General features: G+C 43.7%; 1 protein-coding gene and 1 non-coding gene across 11 annotated transcripts in view; both read right to left on the bottom strand.

Annotated features, from left to right (window-relative positions):
* CIT (citron rho-interacting serine/threonine kinase) overlaps window positions 1-25,166 on the bottom strand; it is a 176,460-nt gene extending 151,294 nt beyond the window's left edge. For 5 of the 10 annotated variants that reach the window (XM_061384825.1, XM_061384829.1, XM_061384833.1 and 2 more), the window contains exons 1-5: window positions 24,672-25,166; window positions 21,401-21,503; window positions 15,174-15,315; window positions 5,678-5,853; window positions 2,333-2,434 (exon numbers count right to left, since the gene is read on the bottom strand). In XM_061384825.1, the coding sequence (XP_061240809.1) occupies window positions 2,333-2,434; window positions 5,678-5,853; window positions 15,174-15,315; window positions 21,401-21,496 (516 nt within the window). In that variant the 5' untranslated portion in view covers window positions 21,497-21,503; window positions 24,672-25,166. The remainder of the gene's footprint in view (window positions 1-2,332; window positions 2,435-5,677; window positions 5,854-15,173; window positions 15,316-21,400; window positions 21,504-24,671) is intronic. The other 5 variants (XM_061384827.1, XM_061384828.1, XM_061384830.1 and 2 more) reach the window with 2 other exon arrangements.
* On the bottom strand, window positions 11,091-11,162 carry TRNAC-ACA (transfer RNA cysteine (anticodon ACA)). The gene has a single exon. It is a non-coding gene; the product is annotated as a tRNA-Cys (tRNA).
* Window positions 25,167-26,519: the final 1,353 nt, after the last annotated feature.

Raw genomic sequence — 26,519 nt, 5'->3', positions numbered from 1 at the left:
GGCCTGGTGTGCTGCAGTTCATGGGGTCGCAAAGAGTGGGACACGACTGAGCAACTGAACTGAACTATTAAGAAGTTACATGAGACTGGAGATCAAAAAGGCTGAGCTCCAAGAGAAGCCACCGCCATGAGAAGCATGCACACTGCAGCCAGAAAGTAGCCCCCGCTCACCACAAATGGAGAAAAGCCTGCACAGCAATGAAGACCCACCACAGTCAAAAAATAAAATAAATAAGATTTAAAAAAATAAAATAAAATAAAAAACAAAAAGGTTGAGCACTTCAACTCAGAGGAAGAGAATGGTAAAGTTTTTGGAGCAGTGCAAGGCAGACCAGAAAATTGTGGATTCTCAACTTTCACCAAAAATTAGAGCCCTTCCCAGCTCTGGGACAGCCTGTGTGGCCTCAGAAACAAAACTTATGCTCCCGAGCTGATGTTCTGTATCATTTGCAGAGCTCTAGTTAAAAACATCCAAAACAACAATAATCAACAAAGAACCTACTGTGTCAAAGGAATTGCTTTTCTAAAAGATAACGAGTAAATCTGTTAATACGTCCAAATACGAGGGGCTCCACAAGACATACATAGCACAGGACAAATATTACCATATCCAACAAATGTCCTAGGACACCAGTGAGCCTAGAAACACACCAAGGTCATTTGTAAAGGTCAGGGCTTCAAGCTCCAGGTTTCAAGGAAGGAAAGCTTCCAAGACAATATTCAAGAAAAAGAAGTTTCAGGACATAGAGCCATAGGCATGGTGATAGCTCTGAAGGATCGCATGGTGAGCACAAGGCCAGTCTCCCAGCATATCCATGTGAGAATACCTTGTCAGAAGGCAGGGTGGGACCAGAAAGAGCCTCCCCACTGGTACTGGTTCCCAACTAAGATGAAACCAAGGCAAATAAACTGTTTATTCCAGATCAGAAATAAAGGTGGTGAGTTTTCCTAGTGTTAGTTGCTCAGTCGTGTCTGACTCTCGCAACCCCATGGACTGTAGCCTGCCAAACTCCTCTGTCTATAGGATTCTCCAGGCAAGAATACTGGAGTGGGTTGCCAATCCCTTCTCCAGGAGATCTTCCTGACTCAGGGATCAAACCCAGGTCCCCTGCACTGCAGGCAGATTCTTTACCATCTGAGCCACCAGTGAAGTCCCCCTAAAATGCCCAGTGAAGATTCAAAACAAACAGGCATCCGTCTCTTACCCTCTTCTCTGATGTGAGCTCTATAAAAGTTTATCTCCATTCAACGTAATAGGATAGTCTTGTTCTAAGGGCTGAATCCGGAACAAAACTTGCTTCTGCTGCTGCTGCTGCTGCTAAGTCGCTTCAGTCGTGTCCGACTCTGTGCAACCCCAGAGACGGCAGCCCACGAGGCTCCCCCGTCCCTGGGATTCTCCAGGCAAGAACACTGGAGTGGGTTGCCATTTCCTTCTCCAATGCATGAAAGTGAAAAGTGAAAGTGAAGTCGCTCAGTTGTGTCCAACTCTTCGAGACCCCATGGACTGCAGCCTACCAGGTTCCTCCGTCCATGGGATTTTCTAGGCAAAAGTACTGGAGTGGGGTGCCATTGCCTTCTCCGAAACTTGCTTCTAAGATACCTTTAACTTTAGGAATCTAAATCCCTAAGAACCTAAACAACGCCCCAAAATGAATTTTAACATTCTGTAAGTTATGCTACATGCACGTCAGTGAAAACCATGGTGCTGCTTAAAAGAACAATGCAGATTTGCATGCACTGACATGAAAAGATGTCAGGGAGAAATTACTGAAAGGCAAAAAGCAAGTTGAAGAGCAGAGTAGACAGTAACACACCATTTTTGTGAAACAAACTATATACATGTGTGATAGGCACAGGCACAGAAATATTCTTTCCACAACTCATGGTTAAGAGCCAGAACGAACATACATAACCATTAACATGTGTTTCCCAGGGGACAGCGATTAGAGAGAAAGGTCAAGCATGTTCTCTTTTATTTCATACATTTCCTCAGTGTTTGCATTTTCTTATAATAACCATGCTCTATCTCAATTTTTAAAATTTAAAGTAAGATTTTGTTAAAGGTACTATCAGACTATTGCCAATAAATGACTTCTCTTTATTGCCCTTTGAGCCATAGCTGCAATATCCAGCAATAAATGGGGCTGTTTCTAAATGGATCAGGTCTTCATCTTTAGGACAAGAACAAGAAGACACCTGAAAGGCAGGAGAGCATGAGAATGAATGAAGTGTCATGGGCCATGTGGCCAAGAACCACATTCAATTACACAGCCGTGCTATCTGATTATTGCCAACACTAGGCTAATTCTACAGAGATGGATGGAAAGACTCACCAGATAAAGGTTATTTTTGTCCTGAAAGGCATACTGCAACTGGGGGATCCAAGGACTTGTACTCCGAGATAATATGTTCTGTTCTTCCTCAAAATATGAGACCTAGGAGGAATAGAAACTATTAAGACAATTATAAAGAACTAAGTGTGATGGGGGAAATGCTCTTTGTTCTCCCTTTAAGCTTAAACTGATACCTAGTTTTGTTTCTTTTTTAAAAAGCCATCACATAGTCCAACATTCCACAAATCTCATTCTTATGCCTACTTTGCTCAATTTTTGCCAGATCCATACAATAGTGTCCAGTTATTTACTTAATGTCTTTCTTCAAAGTCGACCAACATCTTTGAAATTTAAATCTTTCTCTTCATCTTCCCTTACTGAGCAATTCAGTCCTAAAACCATGAGATGGACAATAACCAGATAAACATCCATGACAAGTGACAAGGAAAGCCATGGTAGTCCAGAACAGGGTGACAGGTCCGAGCAGGGTGAGGAGGGAAGCAACCACATGTGGAGCAGACCAATGTGGGGTATCAAAGGCTCACATATGGTGAGGAAGTCAATCTAGGTCTAGATGACCTAGAGCATCCGAGCCAGTCAAGGTAGAGTTGACGGATGGACACAGGTGCATTAAATAAGTAAAAAACATTGAGGGTGATATCAGAGTTACAAACATGGAAAGGGTGAAAATGATAACAAACCTTATGAAGCTGGAGAGGACTTGGAGATGCTGATGTGAATACATGGTTTTCAACATACACAAGTAGATACAGAAATAAATACAGATGTTAATGTTCGTGTGTATGAGGTAGGTATGCTGCATACACGTACATGTATTTCCTGGCCTTGTCCACTGAATGGAGTCTGGCAGCAATGACATCCTGATAGCAAAGAGAACACCTCGTGCCCAGACCTTGGCCTCTAAATACTGTTTTCCACTTAAAAAAAATAAATAAATAACAAAATGCAGGGCTCCCAGAGAAATGACTGACTGTGGGGCTGAGGCAAGTAAAGTGAGTTTAAGAGCGCAAACATCTTGTATCAGAAAGTAACACAGAATTCAAAGATGGGGAATATGTCAAAAGGATATACAAAAGCCAACCTGAAGAGATTCTCATTGGCCAACTTGGGAACAATTTGAGTATAAAAACATATACTGACAGGAATGGATTGTAACTCATTGACAGGCAAACGCAAGTGCATACAGATGTAAATAAATGGATGGGTTGAAAGTTTTATCAGAAACAGGTACTTCCCCAGTTTGAAAGTATCTCCTTCCAAAATACCTATGCAATTACAAAGAGGAAAGGAGTAACTTGCAGTGAAAGGTGGCAGATACCAACGTGACATCCTCAGGAACGTGACAAGCCGCAACTGAGACTCCCCTGTTGGGATGCAATGAGAGGAACAGAGCATCCTGTCTGTGATAGTCCTGCGTGGCTCAGGTAACTAACGCGTGGGTGGCTTTAATTAGCTCCTGGATATGTGAGATTTTTAAATCCCCCAGCATATACCTCACACGGGGTGACTCAAGTCATTCACCCGGAGGAGCACACCTGGGCAAGGGTCCCTATCCCTCACCTGCAGTATGGGATGTGCTGAGTGAGGGTCTCTATCCCTCACCTGCAGTATGGAATGTGCTGGATTCATTTCCTTTTCTATGCACCATTGCCCATATGAAATATAAGGAGCACAAGGCTACATCTAAGGCCTCTTCCAAGGACCTAGGACACACCAGACCCAACAGGTGCTTGGTAGGTGTGGCCTGATGGCAGGTGCTTCTTAGGTGCTGGGAGGCTCAGTGAGCATCTTCCACACCTCTCTTCCAAATGATCTGCAACATCCTGTCATGTAATCATTCTATGAAGTTGCCCACATTTCATTCCTGAACAAAAGACACAGCATTCTCAGATTCTGACAAGCAGCTTCCTGCCCTCTGCTGTGTCTTTGACCAGAGGTCACACAGTCACTGAAGTGCTGAAACCCCGATCCCAACCTTCTGCTTCCAAAAGCCTATGTGAACCCCAAGCATCTCACAAATTAAATTCCAACTCCAAAAACCGGTTCTTGGGGGAGATGATGAGTTACCGTTTAATGGGTACAGAGTTTCAGTTTAGGATGATGAAAAAGTTCTAAAGGTGGACAGTGGTGATGGTGACGCAACACTGCCAATGTACTTAATGCCACAGAACTGTACACTCAAAAATAGTTCAAGTGGTAAATTTTATGTGATGCATATTTTATCACAGTAGCAAGAAGGGAGTTCTTGAGGTTTCCTACCAATCACCTCCTCCCAACTCCCATGTCCTTACTTCTCCTCATTTTCCAGTCTATTTGTTCTAAACTTCTAAACACACACAAACACATACATCTGCATAGCATTCTAGCACTTACACCTCCAGAACAGCACACTTCTACCTGGTACATTCTCGTCACTTCTCCCTGCCCAGAACCCATGTTCCCTCTCAGCAGTGTGAACCTGCCCTGTCTCTGGCTCACCCACACCTTTCCTCATTCTGTCGTTTGTGAATTTGCTAACTGCTCCCTCTTTTGTGATGCTTTAGCTCCTAAGGGCCTGCTTTATGGATCTGCCATTTTTCCTCAACTTTCCAAGGCTGTGCTGAAACCCTGAAACTAACAGCCACGGAGCTTTGATTCCTTTTGCAGACTTCCCACAGAGCTGGGTCCATTACCGGACACATGATGTGCTCTCGAACATGGGTAACTAATAAATTGCTCTCCGAACACCAAGGCTGATGGCCGTCGCTCTAGAAACACTGCAAATGAATCAATAACGTCTGGGAGCAGCAGCCTTGTTTAAAGAGAGAGAAAAACACCACAACCAGAAAGATAACTTCTCACCTCCTCTCAGACTGGCAACTCCCTAGCCACAGAACAATTTAATTTCTTCAGAGGCCTCTTTTAAAACCAAATACCAAAAAAAAAAAAAAAAAATCAAGTACAGAGGCCCCCAACACAAATATATAAGATGTGTACAAAAGCAAAGGCTATCTAACTCACCGCATGATATGCACATCTCTGAATTCCCAGTGGATGGTCACAAAAGATCATCTCAAATTCATTAGTGAAAAGGCCAAGTTGGTTCTGAATAATATGCAACTATAAAAACATGATCAAGCAACCCAAGGGAGCTTGTCAATCTTCAAAATTAGTCAATATCAGTTCAAGAAAGCATGCTCAGACCTTCCTGGCTACGCCACAGTAATTAAAACTAGGGATGCAGAGGAAAACCGGCTCCATCCCAGGTGTCAATTCAGCAGATTCTCATCTCTGCAATGAACCTGCTGGTTCAGACAGGGGAGGCTGGATGTTAAATGCTCCTACCTGCTCCTGGGCCAACAAGGCCTTCTTCTTCATGACTTTCATGGCATAGACATCCCCAGTCGCTTTCTCTCTGACCACCTGTACTTCAGCAAAGTGACCGCAGCCTACGACACTTCTCACTTCAAAGTCCTTCACTGAAGGCTGGAGCTCTTGCAACTCAGCTATGATATCGGAATCTGCAAAAGACGGAAGAGTGACTCCTGGATCCATAACGTACTTCAAATACTCGTATCTTTATGAAAGCAAGAAGAAAGGAAGAAAGAAGAAAGCGTTGCTGTGTCTTCCTTCACTGTCAGGAGACATTTAGTCACTTTCTCCTTGTCGTGAATAATTATAAAATCAGCACAAAAGTGTTTTTTCTATGCTAAGTTAAAATTAAGGGCTCCAGAAATTCCAACGCACAGTTTCCATGGCAGCTATGATCTGAATCCTGTAGATGCAGAAAACAGGGGAAGGAGAACAGAAATCATGCTTTTCCTCCCCCTCTCCGGGGGCTGCAGGGCAGTGAGTGTGGTCAAACATGTCATCAGCATCTGGACTGGTTTATAATGGGATATGAGCAATGTGATCCCCATCCTTAGTTGACTTTAGGGTTGACTTCCAGAACATTCCATCCTGATTCCATATGTTCTACTCAGTTTTACTCCATTAGCCCAGGTCTTATCTCCCTTGCATCATGTCAGTAAATACCATCCTTGCCATACATAGTATGTAGCAGCACTACCACGGGAGAAAAAGCCTGAGCTTGAGGAACCAAGCAGAGGCCTGACCTTGGCCCTGCAGAGCTGACGTGTCACACAGCTTGATGGGTTTGCAACTGTCTCTTTTCTAGGCATAGTTTTACTCCTTTTCTGAATGCAATCTCTCAGCCGGTGTCTTCCTCCATTCTAAAAGCTTTAACAAAAGCATCAGACACACAGATAAAGCACTTTAAACAATAGACATTAATTTCTCAAAGTTCTAGAGCCTGTTGAGAACCCACTTCCTGGCTGACAGGCAGCCCCTGTATTTCTCATGTGGTAGAAGGAAAAGGAGCCCTCGTCTCTCTTCCTCTTCTTCTAGGGACATGAATTCCATCATGGGGCCTACCTTGATGAATTCATCTACATCTAATTATCTCCCAAAGGCTTCACTTTTGGGGGGTCAAAGCCTCAACATATAAATTTGGGGAACTGGAGAAGGAAGCAGAAGGTTGGTAAAAACATTCAGTTCCTAACAGTCAGAGATTCTCCGTGTTTAAAGTATGGACTAAACAGGTAGCAAATTTGGAATCTAACATACATTTATTAACAACATTAAATTGGGGCATCACAGGGTAGATATATAGTGATTCTAATGATCTAAAGAATAGAATGGAATGTAAATATTAGAGAAATGCAAATCAAAATTATGAGGTACCATCTCACACTGGTCAGAATGGCCATCATTAAAAAGTTGACAAACAACAAACGCTGGAGAGGGTGTGCAGAAAAGAAAACCCTCTTACACTGTTGGTGGGAATGTAAACTGGTATAGCCACTATGAAAAACAGTATATAGGTTCCTCAAAAAACAAAAAATGGAGCTAACATACAATACGGCAATTCCACTGCTGGGCATATACCCAGACAAAATTGTAATTTGAAAAGATGCATGCACTCCCATGCTCACAGCAGCACTACTTACAATAGCGAAGACGTGAAGCAACCTAAATGTCCTCTGACAGATGAATAGACAAAGAAGATGAGGTATATACATACAGTGGAATACTACTCAGTCACAAAAAAAGGATGAATACCATTTGCAGCAACATGGACAGACCTCGAGATTATCATACTAAGCAAAATAAGTCTGGCTTCCCTGGTGGCTCCGACAGTAAATGATCCACCTGCAAAGCGTGAGACCTGGGTTCATTCCCGGGGTTGGGAAGATCCCCTGGAGGAAGGCACGGCAACCCACTCCAGTATTCTTGCCTGGAGAATCCCATGGGCAGAGGAGCCTGGTGGGCTACAGTCCATGGGGTCGCATAGAGTCACGTAGAGTCAGACACAACTGAGCGACTAAACAACAGCAACATACACACACAAGCAAAGTAAGTCAGAAATAGAAAAACAAAATATCATATAATATCACTTACACATGGAATCTAAAATACAAATGAACGTATCTATGAAACAGAATCACAGACAGAACAGACTTCTGGTTGCCAAGGGGGTTGGGTGGGAGGAAGGACTGGGAGCTTGGGATTAGCAGATATTAACTGTTATTTATAGGATGAAGAAACAACAAGGTCCTACTGTGTAGCACAGGGAACTATATTCAATATCCTGTGATAAACCATAATGGGAAAGAATATGAAAAAGAATATATATATATACATGTATTATATAACTGTATTGGTGTACAGCAGAAACTAACATAACATTAGTAAATCAACTATACTTCAATAAAATATTTTTTAGAAAAAGGAATAGAGTAGAACAGCTGTGACTGACCAAGTCCTTCAGTCCTGTCCATTACAGGGAAACTGCACCATATACAGGGTTATACTCCAAAGGAAGACAACAGTAATATGTCACCAGAATTATCCTGGAGAATCCCTCAGAAAGATGTCATGGTGAAGACCAAGGGACTCTTGAAATCCCACAGGTGCACTGGAGCCACTTCTGTGGGAGGGCACCAGGCAGAGCTGGGAGCTACATTCATTTGGCAAGTTGTTCACACAGCTAAAGGAACAGAGCCCAACAAAGGGCAGAGCCATTTCATAACCACGGTCATTTGGCAGCACATTAATGAATTAGCCAATGCAATTTTAATTGTTGTTACCCACTCCCTTTCTTGGTTGCATGGGTGGAGTTGAATTCATTTGGATCAAAGGCACATGTGATGAGCACCACTGCACTAACAACATCTCTTATTTGTTATCCTAAAAACATCTTCTTTGTTCCCTTGAGGAATCAGGCAAGAGGGGTGAGTAGATTCACTTCATTTCACTGTGGCCATTGTAAAACAAAAAAAATAAATCTAGAGCGCCTTCAGGGAGGATTCCATGCAGAAGCAGAACTGAATGTGGCATATTTTCCTTTTGCCTTGACATCACTGTGTCAAGCCCAGTCTTTCTTCCCTGTCTTCTTCCAAGTTTCTCTCAGACCTAGTACTTGAGTTTTTGAATTATTAATTTCCCAAATATGCTGACTTGCAATTTTCTGACTTGAACCTGATTTCATTACTGCTTGCACACAAGGCCTCTCCTGATTCTTCTGTAAGGCCTTGGGCCCCCGCGTTGCTTACAGCACTGTCCAACTTAATAACTCTGGGTCTGTCTCCAGCAACCAGCAGGCATCTCAATCACCCCAGCAGACAAAACTGCTTGCAGGCAAAACCACCATGACACTCTCAGAATTCTGAGAAACCACTCCAAGTTGCAATGTTGTTATTCAAAGACTTTGGGATTATCAAGGTCAACAGGTGAGATGCTAAACTCGTACCTATGACTGTGAAAAATAACCCTGCACAACTTCTCTTCCCACCAGCAACTTCTGTGACTACAAAACCACATCAACCTTCACCCCCACCCACTATGAACACGGTGGGAACTGACATTGAGGTAGAGCCCAAAGCATGAAATGAAAATGCAGTCAGAGAATGATCTTCCCAGATACATATATAGATCCAGGGAGCAAAAGCCACCACAGCTGAATGCTGCTTCCTTTGTTAAAAGTCAGTATTACAACACTTCACTGTCTAGGAATGCATCCTTCACAGAAATGTTCAAAAGACACACATATCAAGATACACATCATAAGATGGGCACTGCTTGTTACAGAAAAATCAGAAACAATGTAGAGGTCTACAATTAAGAGGAAAGTGGAAACAGCGTAAGCGTTCACTCACAGAAAAGAATACTAGACACATATTTAAAAGAATTAAGTAGCTCAACCTCCACTGGAGTCTCTTTAAGGACAAGGATTTGCTTCTGTTTTGATCACTACTGTAAACCCAGTGCTCAAAACAGCAGCAGGCACATAGCGAGCACTCCACAAATATTTGTTAAGTAAATATATTGCTAGGTGAGCAACGCTAGTGGCAAAACATTATCAACATACAACCCATTTTGCATAAAATTAAACCAGAATAATGTTAGAGCCTCTTGATGAAGGTGAAAGAGGAGAGTGATAAAGCCGGCTTAAAACTCAACATTCAAAAAACTAAAGATCATGGCATCCAGTTCCATCACTTCATGGCAAATAAATAGGGAAAAAAATGGAAACAGTGACAGATTTTATCTTCTTGGGCTCCAAAACCACTGCAGATGATGACTGCAGCCACAAAATTAAAAGATGCTTGGGAAGAAAAGTTATGACAAACATAGACAGTGTATTAAAAAGCAGAGACATCACTTTGCCAACAAAGATCCATATAGTCAAAGCTATGGATTTTTCAGTAGTCATGTACTGAAGTGAGTGTTGGATCATAAAGAAGACTAAGCACCAAAGAACTGATACTTTCAAACTGTGGTGCTGGAGAAGACTCTTGAGAGTCCCTTGGACAACAAGAGAGATCAAACCAGTCAATCCAAAAGGAAATCAACCCTAAATATTCATTGGAAGGACTGATGCTGAAGCTCCAATACTTTGGCCACCTGGTACAAAGAACCGATTCAGTAAAAAAGACCCTGATGCCAGGAAAGACTGCATGCAGGAGAAGGGGGTGACAGAGGATAAGATGGTTGGATGGCATCACCAACTCAAAGGACATGAGGTCTGAGCAAACTCCAGGAGATAGTGAAGGACACAGGAGCCTGGTGTGCTGCAGTCCATGGGGTCACAAAGAGTTGGACACGACTGAGCAATTGAACAAAAAAATGTTAGAATACACATGGTAAAGGGTTCATTGTTCAAGCTACTTGATTGGTATGTGGGGGTTTATGACACTTGTCTCTTTACTGTTAAGCTATGTTTGAACAATTCCACAATAAATATCTTATAAGGACAAAAGAAAAGTTGCAATACTATGCACTGAACCATTAACAGTGGTTATCTTAAGTAAGATTTTGAGGGATTTTCCTTCCATTCTGATCTTTTATATTTAACTTTGTATTTTTTTTAATTTTTATTGAAATATAGTTGATTTATAATGTGTTTTCAGGTGTACAGCAAAGTGATTCAGCTACATATATATATTTTTAAGATTCTTTTCCATTATAGGTTATTACAAGATAATGAATATAGTGAATATATAATGAATATAGACCCTCTGCTATAGGTCCTTATTGGCTACCTATTTTATGTATGAGTGAGTGAAGTGAGTGAAGTCGCTCAGTCGTATCTGACTCTTTGCGACCCCATGGATTGTAGCCTACCAGGCTCCTCTGTCCATGGGATTTTCCAGGCAATAGTACTGGAGTGGATTGCCATTTCCTTCTCCAGGGGATCTTCCCGACCCAGGGATCGAACCTGGGTCTCCTGTATTGTAGACAGACACTTTACCGTCTGAGCCAGCAGGGAAGTCACCTATTTTATGTATAGTAGCGTGTATATTGGAGAAGGCAATGATACCCCACTCCAGTACTCTTGCCTGGAAAATCCCATGGATGGAGGAGCCTGGAAGGCTGCAGTCCATGAGGTCACTGAGGGTTGGACACGACAGAGCGACTTCACTTTCACTTTTCACTTTCATGCATTGGAGAAGGAAATGGCAACCCACTCCAGTGTTCTTGCCTGGAGAATCCCAGGGACGGGGGAGCCTGGTGGGCTGCCGTCTCTGGGGTCGCACAGAGTCGGACACGACTGAAGCGACTTAGCAGCAGTAGCAGCAGCAGTGTGTATATATTAATCCCAACTCCTAATTTATTCCTTCCCCACCTTACACTTTGGTAACTATAGGTTTGTTTTCTGTGTCTGTAAGTCTCATTTCTGTTTTGTAAATAAGTCCACTTGTATCAGTTGTTAGGATTCCACATGTAAGTGATATCATATGATATTTGTCTTTCTCTTAGTATGATAGTCTCTAGGTCCATCCATGTTGCTACAAGGAACTTTGTACTATGCTTACAATGGTGGGGGGCGGAGGGCGGCGCGGAGGAACTTAAAAGTAGTATTTTGCCCAAAGTACTAAGATTGTGAACATACAGAAGAGTTTGCCTGCAGTGAATGTAGCTGAAAGAGGGTAAAATTTCAGCCACTGTCAAATCACCGAGAAAAGTCCAACTTTAACAATTATCAACACTTTTTTTTGTCTGTATGTTTTAACATCACACTTGTTTATTTTTTACACAAAATATGTGATATACTGCTTAACATTTTGCTATTTATTCTGTTTATCAGCAATAATCAGTCAACCAATATTTATTAAACACCTTCTGTGTGTGTCCATGCATACCTGGTCATGTCTGACACTTTGCGACTTCATGGACTGTAGCCTGCCAGGGTCCTCCGTCCATGGAATCTTCCAGGCAAGAATATTGGTGTGGGTTGCCACTTCTTTCTCCAGGGGGGGTCTCCCCGACTCAGGGATCAAACCCATGTCTCTTGCATCTCCTGCATTGGCAGGAGGATTCTTCACCACTGTACAACCCGGGAAGCCCCACCTTCTGTGTACCAGACCCAGTTTTAGGCAAAAAGGCTAGCTTAGCAATTAAGAAACAAAGAATTCCTCCCTGATTCCCAAATGCCAGCTCCCTGCCCTCCCTTGGCCCAAACTAGGGGCACTGCTTCAGGGCTGTATTATTCTGTCTCACTTCCTCCAACAGTCCCAGAAGAAATTTTCCATCTCTATGGCAAGCCTCAAGAAACTTATGTGGTAACAGCTGTTGGACCCTTCTTCCCACAGAAAAATGAAGCTTACATTCTAAAACAGAAACTCAAAGGGGGGGGGGGGAAACATACTAATGCAATCACCCTTTTCCAATCATAATCTCTCAACCATCCTCTCCAGGAAGCCTCTTTAAAAATCTGAAACAGTTTCCTGAAAGAGAAATCTATTAGAAAAATCTACATTTCACAAGTCTAGTCTCCTGATTACTGAATGAGTCTAGAAGATCCACTGCTTTAAAGGATGATCCTAACTGGAGGGCAATCTCGAGAAGGTGCATGTTGAAAGCTCAGTAAATTAGTCTTGTCACAAGCTTCTCCTTCCCCTCCTACTCCCTATTTGAGAGTTTAAATACTCAACAAAATAAGGTGGGAGCTTATTCAAACAAATACAGAATCATGAACAAATATGCCAAGTGCATTTTAAAGTTAAAGGTACACAATATGTTAAACATTGAGGTTTACGGTTATCATTATTGGGCAACGTTTACTGAGTGTCTCTACGTGCCAGGCAACATAAGCCTGGACTGTGCACTATCTCATTCAATCCCTGTATCAGATACGCCATTTCCCCTATCGTTCAGATGAGGACACTGAGAACAAACAAGTTACATGTAAACACCGATGTCACTTACTAGACATACATTGGTTTCATCCATTCAAAACTCCCAGGTCCTTTAGGTAACAGCACATCCCCCATTCCATGAGGTCCCAGTGATCATGGTGCCCCGGACCCCTGGGCACCTACATGAGGCCAATCACAATACTTCACACCCTGGCCCAGTGACTGGTCAAGGGATGGGCAAGTGACCCAAACCAGAGCCAATGAGAATCTTCCCTGAGATTGCATGAATAGAGACAGTACACGATACACGTTGGGTGCAGTGGGGCAGCCAGCAGCCAAAGACAGTGCCCAATGCGTGTGCTTTGTTGTTCCCCGGCACAAGAAATCTGGGTGGCCCCACTGCCTCACTGCAACCCATGGAATGCAGCCAAAGAGATTCTATGTCCCTTCCAGACCTAAGCCCTGAGAAGGCCTGGCAGCTTCCACTTTTGTATTTGGAAACCTTGAGTTGCCATGGAGGACATCTAGACATCTCTGCTAGAGTGACAGCGTAGACCATGGGTCAGCTTTGTCTCAAAGGGTCAGACAGTAAACATTTTGGGCGTTGTAGGCCATATGGTCACACCTACTCAAACGCCTTGTGATGTGACAGCAGCCATAGGGAACAGGTGAAGCTGCGTTCCAGGAGAACTCTGTTTATAAAGCAGGCATCCCAGGCTGTAGTTGGCTGACCCGTCATGGAGAGACCACACAGAACAGCCATATGGAGAGCAAGAAGCTCTGAGACTTCACAAAGAGAGAGACAGGCCTACTAGTCTCAGAGTCCTGGGGGAGCCCAGCCTTCTAGGTAACGTGCCAGACAATGGGTGGGTCATCCATTCCAGCCCAGATGCCCACAATCCTGACCCATGTCACATGGAATGGAAGAATTCTCATCGAAGCCTAGTGGACCCACAGAATCATGATTCTTGTTTTAAGTCACTAAATTTTAGGGTGGTTGGTTACACTGGAAAGTCGTGTGAGACGTGGTTTTCACAAGCCTTTCAGACTTGGCACTGTACGCCTTTGAGGCCACATAATTCTGTGTGGTGGGGGCTATCCTGTGCATTGCAGGATGTTTATCAGCATCTTTGGGCTCCACTCGTTAGCTACCAAGAGCACCCTCCCTGCCAGCTGAGACAACCAAAATTGTCTCCAGATACTGCCACATGTCCCTGGGGGAGGAGAAATCGCCACTGGTCAAGAAACACTGGAGGCAGGTAAAAAAATACAAAACTAGGAACCAGCAAGCAGCCAACTTCCCCACCACGTGCAAGTCAGGTAGAGTCAAGAACAGGGTGAGGGCAGGGCCAGTTTATGACTTTCGTAGTCCCTAGGCACTTGCCTTCATCAGCCCCTTGCTCCATTAAAAAAAAAAAAAAAATTTTATACAAATATATATATTTTTGTGACCACATTGGTATAAAGATGAATATAATCCAGAATCATTATAGATTATTACACCCATATTTTTTATGATTTTAAAATAAAATTAAACTAATTACAATAATTGTGAATACTGTAGATGCTAAGCACTGTGTTCACAATGCCTAATGAATAATCAGCCTTGAGTGAATACAATGAAGGAGCCAGAGACATTTAAGTCCTTGGAACCAGCCATGCCTACAATTTGACCCATTCCTGGACTCTCAGTTTCATGAGCCAAAAAAATTTACTTTTGGGGATAAACAACACGGTTCTACTGTATAGCATGGGGAACTATATTGAATATCCCATGGTAAATCATAATGGAAAGGAATATGAAAAAGAGTGTGTGTGTATATATATATATATAACTGAATCACATCATTGTACAGTAAAAGTAACACAACATTGTATATCAACTATACTCAATAATTTTTTTTTTTAATTCACTTTTTGGTCTAAGCTAGTTTGAGATGAGTTTCTATCACTCACAATCAAGAGGCCTGATTCATCCGGTCTCCTAGCAACGGCAGGTGGAAGCTGACCTTGAAGTTGGGTCCATCTAAAGCAGAAATTCCTACCCACTCCCTCCAACCACAAACGCATCCCACCTCCAGTATCCTTCTAATTCTCACTAAGCAGGACAATTTTCAAGAAAAAGTTCTCCCCACACTTACACTTTTGGACAAAGTTGCTCACGTGCTTAATCTTCATCAGAGCCGGCTGACTGCATTCTTTAAAGAGAACAAAGAGGGCATCTAATATCGCTTCTCGGGAAAGAAGAGACATCTGCTGTTGAGTCATGGAGGGTGGTTTCCCCTAAAAACAGCAAACAGCAGATGGAGACACTGTCAATAATGAAAAGCTTTGATCAATAACATCCACGCAGAGTAAATTGCAAGCCACCAACTCAACTAACTGCTCACGACACACGCTAGCAGCGGAATTTGGTGGCCTCATCCTTTAAAGTGACGTCCATTGACAGTCATTAAGTTATCACTTGTATGTGGGCTTCTTCCTCCTGCACCTGGGGAGAAAAACTTCACCAGCACGCCATGAATAAGAAACAGTTCCTCTGTCTTAGTAGTCTGAGGCTTATGGGGACATTTACTCTGGACCCTGCTGGTCCCGTCACATCTCCGTGCCTCTTCAGGAAGACACAATGAATGCCTCTTCCTCCCTGTGTTCCTACAGGTTTGTTTAACATAACTTCAGTTTCTTTAATTCATTCAAACCATAAAGGGTCGTGTGAATGGAGTGACTGCACTGAAGCTGAATTTATTCATGATCTCAGGCAACAGTTGCAAACTGGCAGACTGCATCTAGCCCACAGACATGTTTTGTTTGGCCTGTTATATTTAAAATAATTTATCTGCCAATATTGAAAAATCACGAGATTTCACACCAAAAGAAAAGGGGCCGGGGGAGGGGATTTCTGGCTTCTCATGATACAACTGGCAACACCGTACCACATTCCTGCCTGGGGAGGCTGAGCTGCAGCTGAGGAGCACTGCCCCTCTAGAAAGTGGATGTGTTCGGCACTTCACTGCAGACTCGACTCATAGCTCTTCCATCTGGCCCATCTGACTCCTTTACACTCACTGTCTGGCCACCCAAGACATGAGTTCACACCCCTGGTCTAGAGGAATGAATCCCATGTGCCATGGAGTATATGCAGTTCTCTCTGCAAAGCTGGCCACCAACAATTCTAACTCTAAAAGCACTTGCCACTGCATCCATCAAGCGTCAGAGTCTATTTCCTCTTCCCATGAATCTGCTGTCGCCATGACTCATGTGAAACAACAGAACATAACACAAGTGACCCAGTGCCAGTTCAAGATGCAGCCCTTAAGAAGTCTGGCAGCTTCTACTTTTGTTTTTTGGGGGAAGCCAGCTGCCAAGTTAAGAAGCTTGGGCTAGACCACGTGACAGTCAAATCTCACCCACTGTCTGTTTTTATAAATAAAGCTTTATTGGAACACAGCCATGCCTATTAATTTACACATCATCTATGGCTGTGTGTGTGTGTGTTAGTTGTTCAGTCTCATGCAGCTCTTTGCGACCCTATGGACTGTAGCCTGCCAGGCTCCTCTGTCTGTCCATGGAATTCTCCAGGCAAGAATACTGGAATGGGTTGCCATTTGCTTCTCCAGGGGATCTTCCAAACCCAGGGATTGAACTCAGGTCTCCTGCATTGCAGGCAGATTCTTTACTGTCTGAGTTTCTGTGCTATAAATAGAATAGCAGAGTTCAGTAGTTGCAGCGGAGACCTTAGGGCCAATGTACTATTCACAGAAAAATTACAAGCCCCAGGTTAGACTGAGTGAGTAACAAAAGACTTTGGAGAAGAGGTCACTGGACGAACTGAGGCACCCCAGTCCGCAGTCGGCACCCAGATGTTTCAGTCCCAGCCAAGCTCTCAACTAAACACAACCCATGAGTGACCCCAGCAGAAGAATCCCCTAGTTGCATGCAGGCAACCAACAGAATGGTTAGAAAAAGTAAATCATGGCTGCTTTAAACTTTGTGAGCGCTTTGTTACACAGCCCTGGATGACAGAAACAAACTGACTGTAACAGCCCAATAGCAGCCTCCTCAGCCAGAACCAGAAGCGTGATGAGCCCTTTCCTGCCCGCTCCCCGGCACTGGCCAGCACACACCATTAAAGCAGGGGTCACCCCACTACACCTCTGCACGCGGCTGAACCTAGCCCACCAGGTCGGTCCACGCCCACCACTAACCCACTGCCCAAGTGGCAGACGGGAGCTCCGCTCCCAGGATGCCTGCTCCTGAGCCACCTCATCAGTCACAAACTGACCAGTGAAGCCAGCTGAGGCCACAGAGTCTGCCGCCTCAGATAACCAGGCTCTACTGAGAGCCGGAGGACGATACTAGAGCAGCCCAGACTTCCTCAGACCCTGCCGCTTTCTTGTGTTGTGTGGCACCTTCCTACTCTGGGTGCAATAGCTGAGAGGCAGGCACAAGCTATAGGGGCCCTACTCAGCACCACAGTGGACCTGCCCCCAAGCAAGCGACCAGTTGTGGTCCTGCTGACCATTGGTCAGTGCCACAGTGGGCCCCTCCCCCAAGCAAACAACCGTTACTGAGCAACTGTCAATCAGCCACTGTCGGTGGTCCTGCTCAGCCATTGGTCAGTGTCACAGTGGGCCCCTCCCCCAAGCAAGCAACCGTTAGTGAGCAACTGTCAACTAGCCACTTTCGGTGGTCCTGCTCAGCCATTGGTCGGTGCTACAGTGGGCCCTTCCCCAAGCAGGCAACCGTTAGTGAGCAACTGTTAACCAGCCACTTTCGGTGGTCCTGCTCAGCCATTGGTCAGTGCCACAGTGGGCCCCTCCCCCAAGCAAGCAACCGTTAGTGAGCAACTGTCAATCAGCCACTTTCGTTGGTCCTGCTCAGCCATTGGTCAGTGCCACAGTGGGCCCCTCCCCCTCTTGTATATAAACGGGGCCAGAACTCCGACTGAGGGAAGATGGTTTTCTGAGATGCCAGTCTGCCATCTTCTCCATCTGCTAGCTTTCCAATTAAAATAGTTATTCCTTGTTCCAACAACTCATATCCTGATTTATTGGCCTGCCCTGTGGCAAGCAGAACAAGCTTGGGCTCAGTAACACGACTACTTTTGAGTCACCTGGAGAACTTAACTAAAAACCAAAAACCAGATTCTCAGGTACCATCCCCAACTTACTGAATTAGAATTTACCAGTCTGTAGCTAAGAATATATTTCAGTAACACCTCCTCCCAAAACAGTCAGACCTCAGCCAGGTTTGTGAAGCACTGAGTCAGACCACACTATCTGTCACTGTAGAGTTCTGCCACTTCCTGGGAAAATAAGATTCCTAGTTTTTCTCTCCTCTGTTGAGTTTAGACTAAGCAGCAGTTCCCAAATACAGTACTGAGTCTTAACAAAGTTTTCACATCTGTCATAAAGTAAGAAAAAGTGAACACTGCATGATGACTCTTTTATAAAGCTAAGTGTATTCAAATTGTAAAATGGTCCTTTATTCTGAAACAACATCCTTCCCCTCTTGGTGTTTTTTTAAAATATCCTCTCTTTATGAAATAAAAGGACCAGAAGATAATAGCGTTTTCTTTTTTGTGTTTTTTTACATCCCTTACTTAGCAAAATACAAAGTTGGCAAACCTCAGTCAGCCTAGCAAATTTGTAAAATTTTGCTGGCTCAAAAATCTAAAAGACTGCCAACCACTGACCTGGAACTCTTGGGGAGGTACTTACTGTCAAATAGAAACTGAGACCCTATCTACATGGAAAACAAAACCACTACTCTCTAACCAAACCTCATTAAAAGGACACTGGGATAGGGATAAAGTGGGATAATCAGTTAGTTTAGAAATCCCACAAGGGGATTAAAGACAAGAGGGAATTTTAAGGGCATTTGGGAGACTGTTATAAGCTAATGATCACGCTAGAAAAGAACCCAGTAACCTAGCAACAATCTCCCCTGATGGCTCAGATGGTAAAGAATCTGCCTGCAATGCGGGAGACCCGGGTTCAGTCCCTGGGTTGAGAAGCTCCCCCTGGAGAAGGGAATGGCTACTCACTCCAGTATTCTTGCCAGGGGAATTCTACGGACAGAGGAACCTGGCAGGCTTCATACAGTCCATGAGTCACAAAGAGTTGGACCCAAAGGAGCGACTGACACTTTGACCTCAGTAACAATCTACACTACCCTGAAGGAAGACCAGATGCATCCATTTGCCAGGCACACTCAAGCCACAGGTGCCAATAGTTTAAACACAAGACAATAGATATCAGGTCTGAATCTTGTTACATGAAGTCAAGGAGTTAATGATCCTTGAAGAACAGCATTTCTCCAGGTAGTCAAGACAGGAAGAGAGGGGAAAAGGGAAAGAAACTAGGTCAAAGGGGTCATATCAAAACCTGAGATGAATTACCATATTTTAGTATATATTAAATGACCTTTCTTCTGTTAACATACATATGATTTAAATAGCGCCCTGACAGTCCTCTTTAACCACACAGGGTCAAAGGAGAACTAAAGACCTAAGCCTTGAACTCTACCCCAAAATAAGGAAGGTGGTCTACTCCACTCCCCACTTTTTCTTTGACTATAAAAATATAGCCCTCTTTGTTCTCAGTGCTGTGCTCCCCTGCCAGACTATCTGTATCTCTCACAAGCATCCTCTGCTAATAAACTCACTCTTTGCAATTTTCATGCTGAAAAGAACCTGAGCTTCAGAAAGTTCTGACACAAGGTGAGCAGTTTCCATTAAAAGACAATGACTTTGACCCCCACACTGCAAAAGAAGACCCAGTGCAGCTGAATTAAATCTAAAACAACAACAGTGCGTTCAAGTCCCCTCCTAACTCAGGAATGATGGATTCAAGTCCCAATCTGAGTTTTGGCTAGGTCCAAGTCCCACCCAAGAAGGAGTGGGGTTTCAGCTGGATGGGGGGCAAAAACAGTATCCTTATTCTGCTAATATTAAAGCAAGTGCTAGGGTTATGCTATGCTTTCAAATAACAGCTTTTCAGGGCTCAGGGTGGAACTTGTTTAAAAAAAAGGATGAATTGGGGATTTACACACAATCTTTGCTGGTATAATGACATTTAAATACAAGATACACTTACTAAACTCTGATATACACTGGCAATGTTGCCCAGCAGTTACACACCCACACTAAAAATGGGGTATGCCTTTGTCATTTAAAAGCTGCGTGATTCTGAGCAAGTCTATGTCCCTCTCCATATCTGCACATTATAAGAATTTTGTCATAAGTTGGAAGTTTGGGAGTAAAACAATTAATGGGTTAAAAAGTGGTAGCACTCCAGTCAGGTGAGCTTAAAAATAGACCATTCATAAGAGAAAAATACCTCATGACTTAAATGGTGACCCACAGAACAACCTAAGCTTTCACTCTGTCCGCATTCTGATCTGTTTGAACATTCCCCAATACCAATATCTTCAGGAAAATGTCCTCAAGAACATATTAGTAGTGAAACTAATATAACATTGTAAATCACCTTAGGTTTATCATTATACAGATAATCCTACCAAAATGCCTTATTTAGTAGTTACTGCTAAGTGAACATAAATTTATTATCACCGTAGCTAATACTATTTCTACACTCATCATTAATAATCGCTATCATTTATAAAGGGCTTACCAAGAGATGGGCAAGAACTAAGTACATGAATTATCTCATTTAATCCTCATAACTTTGTAAATTAGGTGCTATAACTTCTATTATAATACAAAGAATGAAAAATGGATCTAGAGAAGGCAACTGATTCACCCAAGGTAACACAGCTAACACATTCTGAGGCCAGGATTCAAACCTAAACCTTCACCACTATCTGTATTTTCTCTTTGACTTATTAAACAAGGATTTCTACAACAAACAAAAGAATTAGAAATCTACTTGGGAAAAAAATCTCACAACATTAAGTTTTAATCCTTTTGGGGGTGATGGAAATGGTCTATATCTTGAGAGGAATGTGGGTTGTACAGGTTTGGTATTTACCAAAACTTTTTTAAAACATAAACATCCCTTGAATGAAAAAGATTTCTGTATTTCTATAGGATTACACCTATAGAAATTCCAGTCAAAAGAGCGTCTTTGTTCATTTACTTTTCCTTCTTTAATAAAAGGGCAAACTTTAGTGCAAAAGTGTAACATGTGTGAAATCCTCAAAAAGGTCCCCCTTCCAGGGCAAGTTCAGCTACCCATTCCTGGCACAATGGCTCCTCTTTCCACAACTTTCAGCATATATAAAAGACCAAAGGAGATTTCTCCTAGATTCGCCTCAGTCCTCTAACAAATTCCTGTAACTTCTGAGTCACAAAGAGGTTCCAAGGAACCACATACAGGTGAGTGAAGTTGACAAACCAGTCTGTTACCTGGAAGAAAAGATTCAGCCTGGAGGCCCGGCTGGCAATGGATTCAACAGTACCAGCGTCCAGTAGATTCCGTGCTCCATACTTGAACTTCAACATCTCCCCACTGGTGATGAAAGTAGACAGGAGGAGGTTAGTGTGTTCTGCTGATTTGAGCAGGAAGGGTTTGAGAGATCCTGAGCTTTCCCTCAAGATATCAGGGGTAGGGAGGTGAAAAATCAGCCACCACTGGGTCTTGGGAAGCTCAGTCTGGTGACACAGATTAAAAATCAGACTTTTATTCAACGTAATAGGAGTAACACTGCAACACTGACCTGACATACTCACTTACTTAAAATTTGTTTTATAACTGCAGACAGTGACTGCAGCCATGAAACTGAAAGATGTTTGCTCCTAGGATCATGGCATCTGGTCCCATCACTTCATGGCAAATAGATGGGGAAACAGTGGAGACAGTGGCTGACTTTATTTTTCTGGGCTCCAAAATTACTGCAGATGGTGATTACAGCCATGAAATTAAAAGACACTTACTCCTTGGAAGGAAAGTTATGACCAACCTAGACAGCATATTAAAAAGCAGAGACATTACTTTGCCAACAAAGGTCCATCTAGTCAAGGCTATGGTTTTTCCAGTGGTCATGTATGGATGTGAGAGTTGGACTGTGAAGAAGGCTGAGCGTCGAAGAATTGATGCTTTTGAACTGTGGTGTTGGAGAAGACTCTTGAGAGTCCCTTGGACTGCAAGGAGATCCAACCAGTCCATTCTGAAGGAGATCAGTCCTGGGATTTCTTTGGAAGGAATGATGCTAAAGCTGAAACTCTAATACTTTGGCCAATTGATGCGAAGAACTGACTCACTGGAAAAGACCCTGATGCTGGGAAAGATTGAAGGCGGGAGAAGAAGAGGACGACAGAGGATGAGATGGTTGGATGGCATCACCGACTCGATGGACATGAGTTTGAGTAAACTCTGGGAGGTGGTGATGGACAGGGAGGCCTGGCATGCTGCGATTCATGGATGGGGTCACAAAGAATCAGACATGACTGACAGACTGAACTGAACTGCTCCTAGGAAGAAAAGCTATATGACAAATCTAGACAGCATATTAAAAAGGAGAGAGATCACTTTGCCAACAAAGAACCGTATAGTCAAAGCTATGGTTTTTCCAACGACTTCCCTGGTGGATCAGACGGTAAAGCATCTGCCTACAATGAGGGAGACCCAGGTTCGATCCCTGGGTCAGGAAGATCCCCTGGAGAAGGAAATAGCAACCCACTCCAGTACTCTTGCCTGGAAAATCCCATGGACAGAGGAGTCTGGTCGGCTACAGTCCATGGGGTCACAAAGAGTCGGACACGACTTAGCGACTTCACTTCACTTCACGGTTTTTCCAATAGTCATGTATGGATGTGAGAGCTGGACCATAAAGAAGGCTGAGCACCCAAAAATTGATGCATTTGAATTGTGGTGATGGAGAAGACTCTTGACAGTGCTTTGGACAGCAAGGAAATCAAACCAGTCAATCCTAAAAAAAATAAACCCTAAATATTCATTTGAAGGACTGATGCTGAAGCGCCATTACTTTGGCCACCTGATGCAAAGAGCTGACTCACTGGAAAAGACCCTGATGCTGGGAAAAACTGAGGGCAGGAGCAGAAGGGGCAACAGAGGATGAGATGGTTGGATGGCATCACTGACTCAATGGACATGAGTTTGAGCAAACTATGGGAGAAAATGAAGGACAGGGAAGCTTGGCAAGCTGCAGTCCATGAGGTCACAAAGAGTCAGACATGACTTAATCACTGAACAACAACAACCCCCCTTAGAATATAAGCTCCACCAGGGCAGGGACTTTTATTCTAATATAATGGGGACATATATAGCCTGGGACATAAATGCTAATAAACAGTTATTGAACAAATGATTGAAAATAAGTAAATTACATAATACAGGTATGTTGGAAGCTATGGGGTTCAAAAAAAATAATAAAAAACAAATGGAGGAAAAAAAAAAAAAACAAATGGAGGAATTGGGGCATGGTGGTGTGTGTATACAGAGAAGGCAATGGCACCCTACTCCAGTACTCTTGCCAGGAAAATCCAATGGGCAGAGGAGCCTGGTAGGCTGCAGTCCATGGGGTCGCTAAGAGTCGGACACAACTGAGCGACGTCACTTTCACTTTTCTCTTTCATGCAGTGGAAAAGGAAATGGCAACCCACTCCAGTATTCTTGCCTGGAGAATCCCAGGGACGGGGGAGCCTGGTGGGCTGCCATCTATGGGGTCGCACAGAGTCGGACACGACTGAAGCGACTTAGCAGCAGCAGCAGCAGTGTGTGTGTAACAGTGTAGTCAGAGTAACTTCACTGTTCAGTTTAGTCGTGTCCGACTCTGTGCGACCCCATGGACTGCAGCCCACCAGGCTTCCCTGTCCATCACCAACTCAGGGAGCTTGTTCAAATTCACGTCCATCGAGTTGGTGATGCCATCTAACCATATCATCCTCTGTCGTCCCCTTCTCCTCCTGCCTTCAATCTTTCCCGGCATCAAAATCTTTTCTAAGGAGTCAGTTCTTCGCATGAGGTGGCCAAAGTATTGGAGCTTCAGCTTCAGTCCTTCCAATGAATGTTCAGGATTGATTTGAGGATTGAGTAGTTTCATCTCCTTGCAGTCCAAGGGACTCTCTCAAGAGTCTTCTCCAACACCACTTCACTGAACAGGTAACATTTGAGCCAAAATCTGAAGGGAGTAGCAGCAAGCCTTGTTGATATTTGGGTAAAGAAAAGTATCCTGGGGTCAGAGGGAACAGCCAGAGCTAAGGTTCTGAGGCAAGACCTGGGCTTCTCTAACAGTAGCTGGGAAACCACGTAGGGCTGGAACAGAGTGAAAGAGGCAGAAAGTAGGCGGTGTCGGGCTGGGGCGAAGAGTATGAAGACACCAAAGTAAGTTAAGGTCACACAGATTCTAAGGCGCTGCCGGCCCCGACTAGCAATACCGACAGGAGGCAGGGCAGAAGAAACACAGGACCCCACCCAGCTGGAGAAAGGAAATTCCTCTAGCCGCAGCACTCCCCAGCCAACACTTCGGCTCAGACGGGGATATGCCCTTGCACCGCCAGCCTGGAAGACCTTCCCGACCCCCCGCAACCCTCAGGGCGGGACCGCCGCTCTCCCTGCCGCGAGAGGCAAAGCCGGGGTTGGTGTGGTGGAGGAGGCCCTTCCCTTGGTCTGCAAAGTGGGGAGAGGGAGAACTGGGCTTGGGGAGACCAGACTCACCGCTCAGCGTACCTCGCTGTCTGCGCACCGCCCTGCCCAGTACCTCCCGCGTCAGCGTTTGAACACTGGGAACGGCGTGGGTGAGGCCAGCCACGTCTAGACCAATCAATGTTCCCGCCCGTATGATGGACAGTTCTATCTCAACCAGGTCCTGCCCAAGTCCTTAAAGGGACCGGGGAAGTGAAAGAGAGGGCCAATGAAATTGTTTCTTCCGCCGGCAGGGCAGGTCTTGGAAGTTTGAAATTGGCGGTTAAGCAGAAGGATACAAGGTTTGAGGACGCGTCTGTTTATGTCTGGGATATCTGAGGAGAATGCTGGGGCAGTGGCCCTTGCTCTCATGGCCACCTGCAAGGAGGAAGGCAGCCCAGCCCCTCTGATTGGTGATCTTGTTCATCAATCCTGGCTAAGGTAAAAGTACTTGTTACTTTGTTAAATAAACCAGCTGGTTCTCTGCTAACAGGCTACAACTGAGGCTTTGAGTTTGAGATTCCACCCGCCTCAATGACTGGTTGTCGACTGCAACAAAAAGCCGATGATATTGAAACTGTCTCATAGAACATTTTAAAGCAAAGACAAGAGACCTTGTCGAAATCCAAAAGGCCAACAAATACATGAAAAGGTCTCAACATCACCAGGAGACATGTACAAGAATGTACAGATAGTAACATACAGCATCATGGAAAAAAAAAAAAAAAACTGGAAGCAACCCAAATATCCATCAGCAACAGAAAGGATAATTTTTTATATTGCAGTGTTTTCATACAGCAATAAAAAAGAACTACAGCTGAACACAACGACATAATGCGTTTCAAAACAATCCTGAGGGAAGAAAGCATAACAATAGAATAAAGTATGTTTTCTTTTTCTTATTGAAGTATATAGTTCATTTACAATGTTGTGTTTCAGGTATACTGCAAAGTTATTCAGCTATACTATATTCTTTTTCAGTTTCTTTTCCCTTATAGGGTATTAAAGTATGTTTTCATTAATATAAATTTCAAAAGCAAAACAAAATAAAATATTTAGTGAAGGATGTACCTACAGGTGATAAAATCAGAAAGTAAAGCAGATCTCAGGTTAGTAGTTATCAAGGGGATGGTGTCCTTTCAGGGAGTCAGGATGCTGCCTGCTAAGTCACTTCAGTCGTGTCTGACTCTGTGTGACCCTATAGGCTGCAACCCGCTAGGCTCCTCTGCCCATAGGATTTTCCAGGCAAGATTACTGGAGTGGGTTGCCATGCCCTCCTCCAGGGGATCGTCCCCACCCACGAATTGAACCTGCGTCTCTTACGTCTCCTGCATTGGCAGGCAGGTTCTTTAGTGCCACCTGGGAAGCCCCAGTTAGGATGCTACTATGATCTAATTCTTAGCCTGACTATAGTAATAAAATAGATTATTGTTTTATAATTAGTAAGTTGTGTGTATATTATATGTTCTATTTTGGAGAAGAGAATGGCAACCCACTGCAGAATTCTTGCCTGTAGAATCCCATGGACAGAAGAGCCTGGTAGGTTACAGTTCATGGGTCGCAAAGCGTTAGACACAACTGAGTGACTAAACACACACACGTGTTCTATTTACATATATTTTTAAAATTTGAAAGGGAGGCAGTCCTTTCGGTACTTTTATAATCCCTACACTACTAGAACTAGAAATGTATTATCATATGCAGGCCCACACACTCATGCGCACATCAGTACAAAACAAAGTACAAACTTGCTTAATACACTTTTTTTCCCCAGAAACATAATTTGCTATTCATCCCTGGGACAATAATGACAGCTACAATTTATCAAGCCCCTTCTCTCTTTTTGTCTTTATCAAGTACATCTCATTTAATCTTTGCTAA

Source organism: Bos javanicus, chromosome 17, assembly GCF_032452875.1.
Source record: "Bos javanicus breed banteng chromosome 17, ARS-OSU_banteng_1.0, whole genome shotgun sequence".
Taxonomy (NCBI): domain Eukaryota; kingdom Metazoa; phylum Chordata; class Mammalia; order Artiodactyla; family Bovidae; genus Bos; species Bos javanicus.
Note: the sequence above shows the minus strand (reverse complement) of the source record. Positions and strands in the feature narration are given on the sequence as shown.